This window comes from Symsagittifera roscoffensis, unplaced genomic scaffold (genome assembly GCF_963678635.1).
Source record: "Symsagittifera roscoffensis unplaced genomic scaffold, txSymRosc1.1 SCAFFOLD_118, whole genome shotgun sequence".
Taxonomy (NCBI): Eukaryota; Metazoa; Xenacoelomorpha; order Acoela; family Convolutidae; genus Symsagittifera; species Symsagittifera roscoffensis.
In genome coordinates, this window is record NW_026970620.1 from 23,299 (window position 1) to 39,399 (window position 16,101).

The 16,101-nt window shown below is 35.6% G+C and overlaps 2 protein-coding genes across 2 annotated transcripts; both read left to right on the top strand.

Moving 5' to 3' along the window:
- Window positions 1–2,306: 2,306 nt before the first annotated feature.
- LOC134855869 (uncharacterized) lies at window positions 2,307–6,646 on the top strand. The gene is made up of 4 exons (XM_063872264.1): window positions 2,307–2,740; window positions 3,046–3,188; window positions 6,323–6,454; window positions 6,561–6,646. Exons 1-4 carry the CDS (start codon window positions 2,313–2,315, stop codon window positions 6,593–6,595), a joined length of 738 nt encoding a protein of 245 aa, XP_063728334.1. The 5' UTR covers window positions 2,307–2,312; the 3' UTR covers window positions 6,596–6,646.
- A 468-nt stretch (window positions 6,647–7,114) lies between these two features.
- Window positions 7,115–15,850, top strand: LOC134855870 (uncharacterized). The gene is made up of 5 exons (XM_063872265.1): window positions 7,115–7,148; window positions 9,796–9,855; window positions 10,294–10,538; window positions 10,882–11,343; window positions 15,629–15,850. Exons 1-5 carry the CDS (start codon window positions 7,115–7,117, stop codon window positions 15,809–15,811), a joined length of 984 nt encoding a protein of 327 aa, XP_063728335.1. The 3' UTR covers window positions 15,812–15,850.
- Window positions 15,851–16,101: the final 251 nt, after the last annotated feature.

The following is a 16,101-nucleotide window of genomic DNA, read 5'->3' on the forward strand; positions in this document are numbered from 1 at the left end:
CATCTTGACAGGGTCAATTCAAACTTTTAAAAAAATAATTTAAAACAAGATTTAAAATAAAATAAAACAAGATCTGACCGACTGGCACATACTCCAGAAGTTTTTTTGGTAACAAGTAGTTTTAAATCAATAAGTTTAGTCTTCTCAACTTATGGGCAGCTTCACTGGTCTGCCTGCCCAATCAAGATTTTTTCTCGCCCAACGATAATACGACGTAATACTTCATGTTGCTATCTGTCAGTAACAAGACAGCTATACTCGAGTTGTTGCTTGCAGTGAAATTCCGAACAGCAGTTTAATTCTAGACTGATTTTTATCATTTTTCCCGCAATTCTCATATTTTTCTTCTGATCTAATTAACTTCTGTTTTTCAGTTGTCCCGAAAACCTGAGCATGATAGGGTTGATTCGAAATTTTGTCCCCACTAAAGCTATACTTCCAGAGTCAAAAAGTTCTGGCTAAAAAAAAAAATTTCTGAAATAACTTACTTGTTAGCATGAAAATTAGCGACAAAACAAAACTGTAAAAACAAAAAAGGTGAAAACTCTCAGAAAATTGTGACAAATTGTTTAAAATTTTTGCATAAAAGTTGTTATAAAATTACAGTAATATTTGTAGTTGTAAAGTCTTGATTGGTTGAATTTTTTTAAAAATTTTTAAATAATGATGTGTATGACTCTTTTTATGATCTTTGATCATTTTGTACAGATAGTTTAGAATTTTTTAAAACTGAAGATGCACAAAGATGTGAAAAAACGTTTGTTTGAGTTTATGATTTTAACGCGTTCTCAAAACATTTAGATGTAATATTTTGAAAATCTACGGCGTGGAGCCGATTCTCAATAACAGTCTCTACTACAAAAAGACGTTATGTCAGTTTTTTTCCCTTTTTTAGTTGAAACATTTTTAAGAGGAATTTTTTTTTCAAATTTTACCATATTAGATTAGAAATGCTCTACATTGTAGCGGCTAGCTCCCTCTACCACAGTCTGAAGCAACTTAGCCTGCCGGAAAAAGAACAATTTCTGGCCAAAATATTGGCTATTCCGGGAGTTTCCTTAAACTCGAACAATACGAACCCACAGAAGAACCTCGCAAGCCTACTCTGCAGGGCACTCTAGCAGAAAAACGTCAGCGTGATTTGGACTTCAAAAATAAACTCATTTGGAAAATAGTCCGCGATTAAAGGTCCATTTATGTTGAATTTATCAACTGTCACCATGTGTTGAAGTTTTCAGAGTTTGTCTAGAAAACGACATTATACCAGATTTTTTGAGGTTCAGGGAACCGGGAAATGGGGTGTTTTTGAACCAAGTGGTACACAGTTTTCCGACAATGTTTTATGAACAGAGAATAACAAAAGCAAGGACAGATGAGAAAAACGTTGAAGTCAAACTAGAAAGGGCGAGAGGCGCAGTACAGAGGGGTGTAGATGAGAAGTTTTGGCCAAGGGCAAAAATAAAAAGAAACTGGCTGAGAAAAAGGAGACCTGTGGTTATAGCAGTGATTCACCATCTTGATGGTCCAATATAGGGGGAATCACAGTCAGACATCAGCAATAAAAGTGCGCGATATCACCTAATATTCAGATAGTATTCACGACGAGGAAAATGAAAACTTGTATGCCCTCTTTAAAATCCTCCTTTTCCAGTGAACTGAAATCAAAAATGGTGTACGGACTTGAATGTTGTGGGTGCAAATCCATCTATGTTGGCCAGGGAGTTTAAATAAACGATAATCGACCAGGCGTCCAGCAGCATCAAGTTACTTACATTAGAGGCGCTGCACATTAGGAAAAAGAGACCGGCAATTAACACGCGCGACGACTTTAGAAGTAGGGAGTTGACAATGAGGCTATAGTTCCAGAATCGAAAATTTCTGGCTAACACAAAATTTTTTGAAATAACTTACGTGTAAGCATAAAAATTAGCGACAAAACGAAATCGTAAAAACATAAAAGGTAAAAACTCAGAAATTTGTGACAAAATGTTTAAAATTGTTACATAATTTCAGTAATATATGTAAAGTTTTGATTGGTTGAATTTTTTAAATTTTGATATAATGATGTGTATGACAATTTTAATAACCTTTGATCATTTTGTACAGATAGTTTAGAATTTTTAAAACCTGAAGATGCACAAAAATGTGCGAAAACGTTTGTTTGAATTTACAATTTTAACGCATTCTCAAACTTCTAAATATGACCGACTGGCACACACCTTGACCTGCTCGTCTGATTGCGTTAGTACTAAATGCTATGAGAAAAGTTCATTTGAAACTTAATGTTTCAAGAGCTAATTATAGGTTTTGAAATGAGTTCGCTGAAAGCAAGTGTGCTGCCCAAACTTGTAACATTGCCCAGTGAATGGGATCTGGATGATGATCTTGAAAATGAGATTTCCCGTCTAGCGGAGACTACCTCTTCTCCGATAAAAGCTATCAATGGTCAGCGCTGTGAAGGTGACGAGGACTCTGATGAAGATCAGTTCCTAAAATCGGTTGATCTTTTTGTGAAAAAGGATTTTAATACTTCGTTGAATAGCAATAATGATTCTATTGTCGAATCTGGAGGTTCGAAGTCTTCCAACACTGCTGAAAGAGTCACCGAGAAGTCAGCAATTGAGGAGGCTCTTTGTGCTATTGAAGAGCGTGAGAAAAGCCAGGATCCCATTTGTGAGTCTTCTGAGGACTCAGAGATAGATGTTGATGCGAAGTCTTGGATGAGAAAGCCAAACAGCGAGTTAGTGAATGGCTTAATTGATTGAATAAAAAACTTGATGATGAGTGATCGATTTGATGAGTGATCATTGAGCTCCACTCTAACTGGTCCAGCGTTTATTTCTAATGGGCATAAACTTGATCCTACCACTCATAATTTCAAAGTAATCACAAGATGGATTCAATTACAATTGGTTTCAATCAGATAGAAGACTCGGAAATGCCGGATGAGAGGAGTATGATTCATTTCAAAAATTCCGGGAAATAGAAGTTTAGAAACATGTTTATTTTCAAATTAATTTCTAAATTTTGAATTGTGGTTTCGAGGAAATCTGGGATGGCCCCGAAAGATGTCAAGTTTATCTGGTCTTCCACTGTGGTGAAGGACAAATCACTTAAAGGGCCTGTGAGTCAAACTAGCTGGTCACCGAAGAAACCAAAAAAAGTCGACCAAGCCAATCGAATACTCGGTGAGTAGTTAGTTTTTTAATTTTTTTTTGCGAGCCTTTCTTCATAAATCCGAATCATGACCGAAAGAGCTGTAATATGAAACTACGCTTGACTTCGGGAAAATTTTGGTTGTTTTTCTTCACAAATTGAAGATTGATTGGAAATCTAATATCGTTTAAAAGGGAAATCTTCAATTTGCGGAGACTTTAATATTGACATTTTAAAACCCAGAAAATTGAATATACGAACCTGATAAGATTCTTTTATGTTAGTATCAATTCATAAAACCTTTACAATAGAGTCCTGTATAGATCACTGCTTGTCTCAGGACTATTCGGATACTTGTATTTAACATTCCACCATGAGTGAACATTATGAATTAATTTCATGGGGAATCAAAAATGAGCAAAAGAATGACTCATTTTTTTTTGCAAAATTTGGGTTCTTGGTTAATCATGAATTACAGCATATTCACTCAAAAATGCAAATCAAAAATTTTTATTTTTGGAAATTTTAATAAATAATTTAATTGCCTTAAGAAAACCACGAAAAAAAAAAATCTTTGGTTTGATAAAATGTTTAAAAATCAGATCAAAATGCGGGATAGAAAAGAAAATTGATGCGTTGGGTTGAGTTTGGGTCGTTTATGGATCATGAAAAGGATAAATAGTCTAGAAACAAAATAAAATTATTTGCGAAAATACAAAAAGAGGTTATTTTCGAGGTATATATTAAGTTTTGTAAGGATGAACAGTTTACAAGAGGAGAAGTGTGTGTGTAGTTTTTCTCTAACATGGAAACAATTTTGTTCACCAGAACTTTCATATGAAGGAAAAGGCAAAAAACTAGTGTGTTTAATTTTCCTCCTTATGAAACTTCTTGAGAACAATTTTGTTGATAAATTTTTGTCTAATGTTAGAAAAAAAACAATTAAGAGTTTCCACTCACATGCTTTTTTCTCTTGTTAACTGTTAATACTTACAGATTGTTTTAATAAATGTTTAAGAAGATGCGCTTGCATCAAAAAGAATTCAAGTAAAAATGGTCGTGGCCATGATGGCATTAGTAACAATTTTATTCAGAAATTACGGCCCGTAATATTTCAGCCTCTGAATATTTCAGCCTCTTCTTTAGGTGAAGGCGTTTTACGGATGGATAGTCTTAATCTGGCGAAGTTCATGAATTTACATAAATGTGGTGAACTTTCTGATCCCAACAATTATAGACCCATTAGCCTACTCAGCTGTTTCAAAAAATTTTATACAAACAACTAATGACGTTCATTAAAAAATATAACATTTCAAAAGGGTGCTATTTAGGTTCCAACCAAAAGAATCATGTGTTTATGCTTTGATTCGTTTCAGTGTTTATGAGAGTTTCTAAAAATAAAATGTATTTTGGAAACGCCTGTTTCATTGACCATAAGAAAGCATTTGACAAAATTGATCACAGCTTTCTATTGAGAAGTTACACTGCTAAGGACTTCTCGGAAAAGGTAACAAAATTTTTGAAAGTTTTCTCAGTAATCGGAATCAAAGTGCTGAGCATGGCAATGAAATTTCATCTGTTAAACTAGTCCGACTTGGTATGCCCTAAGGCTCTGTGCTGGGGCCATCACTTTTCCTTTTATATATCAACGATATACCTGATGTGTGCAATAATTCGAAAGTTGTTCTTTTTTTGCCAATGAGACCACCACCAAATAATGCTTGTCGTAATAGTAATATTGAGCTATAGAAAAATAATGAAAGTTTCTCTAATTGGTGACAAAGAGGGTATTCACAACTTGCCGTTCTGAAAATTTCTCACCCCATTATATTTAATCTTCTCTTCATTAACCTTTTTCAGGGTTACCACTTGATGAGCTGAAATTTCAAGTGATTTTTCGTTTTTTAGTTTTTCGTTTCATTTTGCAGCATTGCCTCTGTGCTTAGTTTGTAAAATCAGACCGCGAGTGATCTTGTCATCCGTTCTTCTAGAGAAATACGTTGCCGGAATTTAAACCATTGCTTTCACTTGAAAATGAACGAATGAATGGGGTATGGTCGGAACAACAAGTAATGAACCACTTCGTCCATTTTCAAGTGAATTAATTTGAATCTTTTTTTCTCAATACTTCTTTCAAGCAAATAGGTTTTCAAATGGAACTTTCCAGAGTCTTCATTTTGACATGAAATTTTAGAGACAAGTAATTTTTTCTCTGGAAGGGCAGATAAAGTAGATGTCTTCCGAAACAAGTTCCTATTCCAATCAGTTGAAGTGCTATATTTGCGAACAATCAAACTAAAATTAATCAATGAGACTCTGAACATGGTGATTTAAGTTTTAAGTCCAACTTAAGATGGCATAATAATGTGACAAAATTCGACCAATTTTGAAGGCTGTTTGTCTCGGATGCCGCAGTTTCTTTTAATTCTAATTCATATTGTAATTTTCTTCTATACCTATAGCACAAAAACTGAAGTCTTCACTGACTGTCAAACGTAAGGAATGAATCCAAGGGTCGCTCTTTTCACTATCTTTCTCTGTTTTTTTCTTGATCTATTCTGGTTCATAATCTATTGTCTCTTCCTTCAAATTAGGGCTTATTGGTGACTGGATGAATAATTTAAAGACAACGCTTGTCAGAATCTTTGGGAGTTAATTAATACTTATCTGTTTTTGACCACTACTATTTTTTTCAAAACGCGCTTTCATTTTGAAACATGTTTAAGATTTAATTCGAGATAGCTGACCGGCTATATGGTGTTTAAATTAGCTCAAAACCCTACCCCTAAAACTCGTTTGATTTTTACGCAAAACCTTCCTTCCTTGTTATGTTCCACAAAATTATACAGTGTATAATTTTGTGGAATATAACCAGAAAAATTTTGCGCACGAACACAAAAAAAAGTTTTGTAAGGTTGGCGTTTCGAACTAATTTCACATCTGTTAACTATCTCGACATAAATCATTAACATTTCTTCAATGAAAAGGGCATTTTGAGAAAAAATTACTTGGTAGTGGTCGAAGTAGGATAATTATTAATAGACCCAAAAATTTCGGCAAGCATTTTGACAATCATTATGAAAAACATCTTGCATTAAAGAAATTGTTTTTGGGGTGCTATCTTTTTGTTTACTTGTCTAGAAGTAGACTGTATGATTGTTTTTAGAAGAGTACGGTTCCAGTCCACAGTCTCAGCATAGAGTAGTAGCCATGATGAAGGCACAGCAACTGGCACTGAGCGAACACAACAGCGTCTCTGGACATGCAAATCGCGATTGCCAATTGATTGCTAATCAATGTTAGTAACAATAGGGATTTTTTTTGAGGGGGGGGGGGTATTTTGGTCTATTTTTTCAATAATGCGTGTGGTGAGTTAATTTTTTATTGCTCAATTGATTTTTTAGGCATTGAGCTCGGAAACGAAGTTCGGGCAATCTAAATTAATTTTGAAATCCGCCCCTTCTCTTTAAAGGCCATGGTATCAGTGCGGTAAGTGCTACATCAGTGCGAAGCGTGATCTATCTGTGCCAGCAAATGAACATCAGTGCCAGTTTTTTTTCATCGCGCTTCACTGAATCGTTCAAAATCAAAAATTAAGCAGGCTTACACAGTATATGTTTTTTTTTCAGGTATTATGAGCAGCTTTAAGAATAAATAATTAGTGGGGTCAAAAAAATTGCACCAATGAAGAAAAGTGGGGTAAAAAAGGCTACTTTTTCAAAAAAAAGTCAGTGCCTGGCATTTGATTTCATCAGTGCCTGTCATTTCTCAGACACTGTGGCCACCCTAAATAGGTTCTCTCAGTTTGCCTAAGTGTCAACGAACGTACTGAAAAGACTTATTAGCCAGCGTTATCAAATCGGAATGTAGACTTTTCGGGTTAGCAACTAGTTAAACGAAATCAGTTGAATCAATTGCTAATATGATCTTGAATCATATTAGCAATCACGCTTCACTCATGACTGCTGACATGCTTAAATTCTGGGTGCAATGTTTGTATTAAATTTTTTTACATATATATTTTTTAAATTGCTGGCCTTATGATAAATTCAAATAGAACGTGAGTTTTTAAGATTCAATTGAAACAACTGGTCGTGGGAAGTGCCCCTACATGATCAAAATTTAGGGACCTCGGACTGAACAAATATTTGATTTTTGACCATTTTTGATCCTTTTTGACCTTTCTCGAAAAGTACCCGTCCAATTCTGAAATATTTGGTTCAACCTTAAAAACGCTTTGGGAGAATTCTCTCAATATTTGGATACGACCAAATTTTGTATACAAAAAGTTATGGACCTTGGATAAGTCAAAATTTTTTGATTTTACGACCGTTTTTGAATTTTTTTTTGCTTCTCAAAAACTACTCCCAAATCTGATTTTTTTGGTTTCAATCGAAACAACCTGATGTGGAAAGCGTCCATGCATAATCAACTGAGCCCAATTTTTTCCAACAAGAAATTAGGGCCCTCGGAATAGACAAAAAAAAATTTACCGTTTTTTGAAAGTAATTGACTTTTTTTAATCGAAAACTACCCTCTGCAATCTGAGTTTTTGCGTTCAATTGAAATAACAGGTTGTGTGAATGTCTTTGTATAAGCGGCTACGCCCAAAATTTTTCACAAATAAAGCTATGGTTCTCGCAACAGTAAAGTTTTTTTTTTCATTGATTTTTTTTTGGAAATTTTTTGACTTTTCTCGAAAACTACCCTGCCAATTTTTAAATTTATTTGGTCAATCGAGAAATTGGGGTTCAGAAGTCTTCTCTGCTAACGCGGCTACAACCTTCTTTTTGCAGAAAAAAAATGTTTTTTGAAAGTCAAATTTGAACTTTTTACCGTTTTTTAGAAACTTCTTAACTTTTCTTATAAAATACCCTGGGGTTCCATCGAATGAACCGGCTGCCATAATCTTTCCTGTAGAAGCGGCGTCTTTTTAATTTTCAAACGAAAAATGTTATGTCTTCGGGAAGATTTCATTTTCTCATAAATTTTCGCCCGTCTCTTTTATTTTAGTAGAGAAACAACTATGGTCATCACACATTAGTATAACAAAATAGATTTTATTTTTCAGACTTCCCAGCGGAATAAACGTCTAACTTATTGATAAAATGCTTAAGAGTCGCTGAACGTTGTTTAGATTCTTATTTAGGTCGGGATGATTTTTCTTTTAAGGAAAAGTCTTAAAATTTTTTCAGGCTCCAATTTATTTTGTTGCGGTTTGACTTTTGATCTTTTTAAGCTTAGCTCATTTTCTTTGTTGAAAGGAAGGCAAACGCCACTATCGAACAGCAAAAATGTGAAGGCCACGAAAAATGTAATCGATTTTTAGTTCCGAAAGTGGATTTTTTTTCAGATTTCCCAGCGAAATAAAATTTAGTTTATTGATCCAGTTTTCTTTCATTGGGTTGATTTTTATCAAGAAAGTGCCAATTATAAGTTGTTCTCGAAATAGAAAGAGCTTTAAGATCATGTATTTTTTTTCGAGTTTCGAAAGCTGAAATTTTTTAAAGATTAGTTGAACTCATTAACTTCTTCCAGCTGTCTGTTGGCTATGTTTTTCTTTGCAATTATAAGCATCACAGAATGGTGGGAACATTCTGTGATGCTTGCACAGCAACCGGCTATCTTAATAAGAATAAGAATGAGAAGTTCTTTTGATAAGTCTGAAAAACTAAAATCGTTCGACCAATTTTCCTCGACGTTGAAGAGCTTTTCTGAAATCACGACAGAATATTTATTAAACTACAAACATTGCCCTACAAGCTTTCTTTAGTGACTTTAAAATGGCTTGAAACGATAGAACCAGACACATAGCTTCTTCTAAAAAAAATAGACAACTTCGAGTTCTGTGCAGAGATCATCTTTTCGAAAGTGGAATTTAATTACATTTGGCAGAGCAAGGGTCTTGCAATTGGGAACTAGGCTTTTTTCCTGGTAACAAATTTCCTTACAAATTTTGCGTTTTTAACTTGCTTCATTATTGAAGCTTAACAATTTCCATGAGTTTTCCTACGTGGTCTAGAGGTTACGCCGTCGCCTTTGCACCCGAAGTTCGGGGAGTCCCGGCCGGACCATGTTTTTTTTCAGTCTGTATGCAATTGAAGTTTTTCCGGTGAAAATTGAATTGAAAAAACTTTGAAATTTTTTAAATACTTTAAAATCTTTTACCTAAAATAAGTTTTTTTTTGGCTCAACTGGTGTCTGCTTAAAGATTGTGGGCTTCGCTGCCACATCACAGATTTTTCTTGTGCTGCAAGCAATTTTCATTGTACTTGCAAGTGCAAGTCTTGTTCATTGTAGTTTCAAAGATGTATTGTATTGCGTTGTATCGCATGTATTTGCATTTTTTCTCGTTTGTGTTGTATCGCATGTGATGCGAAGCTCCGCTTCACCTCTGTGTTAACATCTTAAGTTTTGAAATAAAAAGACCAGAGGCTGACTTAGGTAGGGAAAAGGTAGGCGAGCCACTTCAGGGATTCGATCTTCTGAACGTCCAAAGCCCTCTTTTGGAACTATTTCACCTTTTACCAAGATATTTCTAAAAGAGCCTTCGGAGAGAATAAACAAAATTTGGAGAGTGCTCATCATTTTACATAAGATTGATATTAGTGTTATACACTCTTTTGTCGTTTCTCTTAGCTGCTCCTAGGCGTATTGTGCGCCGAGTGCCTATATACGCGTGTTGGGAGGAAACTGATGGTGAGTGTTTTACATTCTGTTCTAAATTTCTATAATCTTTCCTCTCAAATTGCTATCTGGTACAGAAGAGTAAATAGAATTGCCCGTAATCACAGTATCAGTTTAAAAGCTGAAGCTGCCGTTGTTTGAGCAAGGTAGGCCAAATTGAGTAAAACGCAGCAGATGGACGGCCTTCAGATTTTCTGATGATTTTATATTTTATTTTGTAATTTCATTTGAACTTAGATCAGCTATTAAATAATAGTCTAAGAGCCCTGATAAACTGTGAAAAATGGAGACAAATTATACTTATTAAGCTAACATTCTGAAATTGTTAGAGCTTTGGCTTCATTGAGATCATTTGATCTCTTGAAATGTCATTTCTTCCTTCATTCAATTTTGAATACCTTTTGCATTGCAAAAGAAGAAGTTCAACTGATTTTTTGTTGAATTTTGTAGGTCTTTCTCCACTTGAAGAAGAGCGGCACAATCATGCATATTTAAACGAATCTGGGCAAGTCAGAGAACAGAACCAGCATAACATTAGGAGAAATGATAGCAGTTACGCTTCAAGAAGCACAAGTTGTCAATCTGCTTACGCTCAAAATCAAGCACAATCGCTGTACTGTAAAATAAACGAAAATGAACAGCGCAACTCTTTTGGACGAGAGTTTTCGAGAAACGACAGAAGTGCTTTAGCGAGTGTAAGTCAATTTTCTCGGATACTTTTTACTTGATGTTTGTGTTGAAAAGCGATTGCTAAGAAGGTTCGGTACGTCATCGGAAGTAAGGCGCATCGGTAGTAAGTAAACTTACTGAAGTCGATTTTAACCCTAGATCACAAACCCAAAAATCTTGGACTTAACTTTGAATCTTTCTTAAATACTCCGCCGTTTAAACAGTGTTCAATAGCCTTGCCAAGCATGTTGTATTAACTCTCAACTCTGCGAGGTGTTTCACTCGGTCAAATTTAGTTGGGAGTCTGATTATTGGCGTCTTGCCTAAAATTCAATGGTCTAGTTGATAGATAATTGGAAATTGTTTCAGCTCTCTACCCAGCCTTTGCCACCTGATTCTGGCTACTCTTTTAACAACAATAGAGGTAATTCTAGCTCGAGAAGTTACGACTTCATGCGGGCACCATTGAACAATCGAGAGATGCGCAATACTTTGTCTCAAATGTGGAGAGATGATGTTATCAGATCGCGGTATGGATATGATGATGCGTCTTCTGTGCCATTTATGGGAGGAAGTCTGGAGGAACGGTCGAATAGTCAATTAAGATATCTGCAGGAAATGAAAGAAGCAACCATTAGGCAACAAAGGGCGAATTCTGTGTGTTCAGGGGGCCAAGATGAAAGCATGCAAAGTAGAATGAGTTATCTGAGTGCCTTTTCGGAGTCTGCGAGCGGAGAGACTTCCCGATCTGTTCCTGAAGATGAAGGAAGAGACATTTTGGCGGGATTCACCTGCTTGGTGGAAAACTTGCCCAGGGCTCAAAGTACACTTGTAAGGAGTTTCAAAATGCCTTTCGTGTCAATTTATTGGACAGAAACCGAATTAGACAAATTGAAAACTATCGAGCGAATGTGATTAAAAATTCAGGATCGGATTTTAAACTTGCTATTGGAAAGTTTATCATAGTGGTTACTATTTTTTCCTCGAGCAACTTGTCTCGCTGAAACAGTTTTCATGCGTTGTTATTAGGAGCTAATGAACGTTGATTCTTTTTCTTTTTTTTCAGGAAAAGTGGTAAAGTTTGTTCAGGCTCAAATTTACTTTTTCACAGTTTTACTTGTCGTTTTTTTCAAGTTCTGTTAATTTCCTCCGTTGAAAGGAAGGCAACCTCCACTATCAAACATCAAATGTGTAAAGGCCACGAAAAACGTGATTGACTTCATGTTTTGAAAAGGGAATTTAATTTTCAGACCTCCCGGCGGAATAAAAAATTATCTATTGATCCAGTTTTTTCATTTTGGTTTATTTAATCAAACAAATATCAATCTTAAACTGTTCTAGAAATTCAAAGAGCTTGAAGGACATCTATTTTTTCTTTAAAACTCGTAAGTTGAGATTTTTTCCAAAAAAATTAAGTCATTTTCCCGTTCATTGAGTCTTTTCCAATTGTCTGTTTGCTATGTTCATCAATAATTTTACTTCTCTTATTGTTGTGACCATTGTGTTCGGTTGTTTTTTTCTTGTATTTACATAAAATCAGCGGTAGAGATTGAGTGTTATATCATATCGGAGCCCGTAAAGTCTTAATTCGAACGATCTTAATAATTTCTTAAAAGTTTTCTTTCAGTGTCGAGAAAAGCCTATTGGAATTTTTACTTCGTCCAATTTCTAAGAAAAAGAGTATCGAGAAGGCTTGTTATAGAAGGATAAGCAATGAAAGTTTTTTTTTGATCCCTGAGATCATAGTTTTTGTTCTATTGAAAGGGAAGGGTCTTAGCGCCATCTTGTAATTAAAAAAATTATATAAAGTTTTGTTTTTCTAATCATTTTTCGAAGGAAACTTTTGTCGATTATGTTTATTTACGATGCAACGAATATGGCGGAAATCTGGGCTTTCTTTCTCACCACGCTCAAAAATTTAACTCATTTGAATATGGTCGGAGTAATCTGTGCTATTTGCTCAGCAACCGGCTATTGGTGTTCCATGTATTCCAATTGCCAGCTGGCGGCGGATTGCTTTTTCATGATTTTTTTGTGATTTTTTCCTGCTTAAATGGCGTTTGCTTAGAGGCTAATGTTAGTAAATGACCAGTGAAGTTTTGCTGCTGTCTTTAACGTCAACTTTAAGAATACGTTAAGAGTAATGAACGTATTCTTCAACTTTTGCTGCTGTCATCAACTTGCTTTTTAAGAGTGATGAACGCAGTTAAAAATTTACTTACTGATCCAGTTTTTTCAAATTGGTTCATATTAATCTAAAAAGCACCAAACACACATTGTTTATGAAATTCAAAGAGCTGTAAGGGCTTACGTTTTTTCCTAACATTCAAAAGTTTTTTCAAAAAACAAGTCAGTTTTCTTTTCTGTTTCCTTGGGTTCCTTATTCTTTTCTAACTCTCAGTTGGCTTTGTGCTTCGGATTGTGTGAACAATGCTCAGAACTCGATTTTGCAGACGATTAGTGTGCAAGCAGCACAGAAAGTCCGACCAAATTAAAAAAACATTGTTCAAATTGTTCGTGCCGTTTTTTATGCTTGGTGTGATAAAAAGATCTGAACGAAAAAAAATGAATTTAGGCATGTTTGAGAGTAATAGTAAAATAGGTCAATTGAAAAACAGTTTTTGATGAAAAATCACCAGTAAACGAAAAAAAAATATGAAAAAATTTAATTTTTTTTGAAAAAGTTTTTTATAATTTTCAAGTTTTTGATTCCAAAAATTGCGCTTAAAAACTCCAAAAACTACCTCTACTTGGAAAAAAAACTAAGTGTTCGCCTCTAAAATTAAGCTTAAATAAGCTATTGTAAGCGTACCCGGTCACCTTAATAACTCGAAATTAGACCAAAAATTTAAGCATTTCAAACCGGTTCGTCTCGACACTGAAAATTTTCGTTATGTGTTTTAAATCACGACTGAAAGGGATTTACTATGATATAACACTCAACCGAGTCCGATCATTATTTGTGGTACCTGATTTTGCGTGGAGAAAACTAAAACACTCCCGAATACAAAGTTCCTCCCCATTTTCAATGGTCGGAACAATTAGTATATCTCAGCGGACCCTGACGCACACAGTGCGCGTCCCGTAGCTATCCTAGCCATGCCGAGATTGAGCTGGTCACTCTTGCTACCTGGTCACCTAAAGGTAGCGTGTAGTGCATACGACATCCTACCTTACGTGACCAGCTTGGATCCTATAGGGGCACCACTCCTATTCAATCCCACTCGTTGGCCCTTGATCATCATAGATAACCCACAGGGGTAACTTTAAAAGGTCTCTGGCTTAGACCGAGGTCTTTGGCTTAGACCGATGAGCATAGCTCATGCACTACTTGGGCAGGAATATCGTATCGCCAGCTTTCTTTGCCCTACTTGCAGGTTCATACTTTCGGGTCCATTTTAACCGGCAACTTAAGATCCTTTAACAATCGCCGGTAACTATAGAACATAGCTACTGCTTTGAGGGAAGAGTGTCCATAAAACTCCCTTAAACAAGAGTTTTTACACGACTATGGAAGCATAGACCTTCGCCGAACACGAAGCCGTTCAAAGTGTCGATAGACGTACGGGAAACCTGCCACTGGTTAGACCAGTGGCCAGGAGGGGCACACGCAATACAAAGATGTCGGGTATCCTCCAAGCCTCACGTTTGCCGAAGCAACGCTCCCCAAGGTTCGCACCTACGTCTCTAAGCACTGGGCAATGCGGCGTGTGACGTTTGCTGAAAAAGCCTCGTTTGATGAACCATCGGTGATATACTGTAAGTTCTCCAGTATAACGCACAGGCAGACAGGAAATACAAATACCTACCCGACAGTCCAAAAGCTCAGACCGATTCCCCAGGATGCACAGGGGTAGATCCGATTACTGCGGACCACACCTCAAAGGACTACACCACTCGAGGATGTGTCACACTAAAGCATCCCGTCGAGGAGGTCTCACATTAAAGCATCCCGGTGTGGTCTGTGCTGCTCAATTAGTATTTTTTTACACCAGTTTTGATGTAATCCGATTATGAAACAAACTGATGTTTAGATTATTTTTTTCCATACGGAATTAGAAAAAAATCACAAGGTGACCGTTTAAAATCAATTCCGGATCTGGTTAACTATGGACCCCTCTTCCTCCCTCTCCCGTGCTATCTACTAACGAATTTCACCTACAAAGAACTAATTCAACGGTTAAGGATATGTGAATTTTGTTTCTCTAGTGAATTAACCCTTTTTGCAATAAGGGAATAGTTAACAAGATCCAGTATCCCAAATGACCAGTAACATAGTAACAAAACAATATTTATTTTCAACAAAAATGAATAACAAACATGTTTTTTCTAGATCACTCAAGTATAAATCAATGATGCATTCATTTCAGGTAACTTGGCATCTCATACACATTATATTTTTATTCCAGACACAGGGTACGGTGGTTTCGATTTTAAATAAATCAAGGGTATGATTGGAAAATTTGAAAAAAGTTTGAACTTTCATTTGTTTATTCTTGACTCGTGGTAAGATTTCTGCAGTTGAATTGCTTTTCGTCTACTGTGGAGAAAGTTGAGGGCAATAATGTTTAAGGTTTGATAAATATGAAGGGTTACAGTGGCTGAAAAATAGTTTTATAGAGTTAATTTTGTATGATTTATTTCTTCTTCACTTAAATCCCCGCTTGTTTTCAGATTTATTTTGCTCTGAGATGCGAAAGTTGATTCAGCATTATATTTAATAGCTTTTTTCATTGCGATCAGTTTTCCAACTGTCTATGGGCTTTTTTTCTTTTCGGGTATCAATTGTTTCTCTTTTTCTATGAGTTAAGGTTTCTTACTCGAACGGGTTTTGTCTCTACAATTTGAATCAGATTTTCTATCTTTTGAAAAGGCGTAAAAATGAAAAATGGCTTATATGGATGATTTATTCTGGCCTATAGCTTAGACTTTTCATTATCTAATTGCAGGTTTTCCCCAAAAATGGTTTGAATCAGTTCTATGCTTGGCATCGCCGAAGCTCTGCTTTTTTGAGACAAATAAATAGTAATTTTCTGCGCAAGATTTTGTGCAACATTATTCAACGGAAAGTTTCAGGGCAATGTAACTACAGACAATTATCTTTTTGGTTCTCTAGGGTGATTTGAAGAACATGCTTAAAAACTCCAGAGTTGACTACACTGGCTTCCGCTTCCGTCCCCGATTCGGCTCTGCTCTAGTCTCCTTTGGCGACTTCTCAGAAGCGGACAGGTTCCAAAAACTGGCATCTACGTACGTTATCAGAGGCGAGAGACTGTGCTGCTATGTGCTAAGTCCATGAAAAGGGTTTCTTTTGAAGATTTCAATAAAACAAATCTGATTTGAGTGCTCATAAAGCAGTATCTAAATTTCCGAATCTTATTTTTCTAAATAAAATTTTCCAATTCAAAAAGTTTGAAATTCGCTTTAAGAACTTTTTTTGGTATTGCTTTAACTTGGCATTCGGACTGAAAACTTCGAATTTGAATTTAAACTTCATAATTGTTGATATGAAATTTCATTGAATGTTGAATGAAAAGAATGTATTGAGGGCAATATATAGCCCGAGGCTGTTATATTGATTTTCTTGAT

What these genes read in the sequence shown, in the direction of transcription:
- LOC134855869 (XM_063872264.1), top strand. Translation starts at nt 2,313, where the DNA reads ATGAGTTCGCTGAAAGCAAGTGTGCTGCCCAAACTTGTAACATTGCCC. An exon ending in CCAAGCCAATCGAATACTCG is followed by an intron (nt 3,189 to 6,322) that starts GTGAGTAGTTAG and finishes GATTGTTTTTAG; the next exon opens with AAGAGTACGGTTCCAGTCCA. An exon ending in CCAATTGATTGCTAATCAAT is followed by an intron (nt 6,455 to 6,560) that starts GTTAGTAACAAT and finishes TTGATTTTTTAG; the next exon opens with GCATTGAGCTCGGAAACGAA.
- LOC134855870 (XM_063872265.1), top strand. Translation starts at nt 7,115, where the DNA reads ATGACTGCTGACATGCTTAAATTCTGGGTGCAAT. An exon ending in GCTTAAATTCTGGGTGCAAT is followed by an intron (nt 7,149 to 9,795) that starts GTTTGTATTAAA and finishes CGTTTCTCTTAG; the next exon opens with CTGCTCCTAGGCGTATTGTG. An exon ending in CCAGGGCTCAAAGTACACTT is followed by an intron (nt 11,344 to 15,628) that starts GTAAGGAGTTTC and finishes TTGGTTCTCTAG; the next exon opens with GGTGATTTGAAGAACATGCT.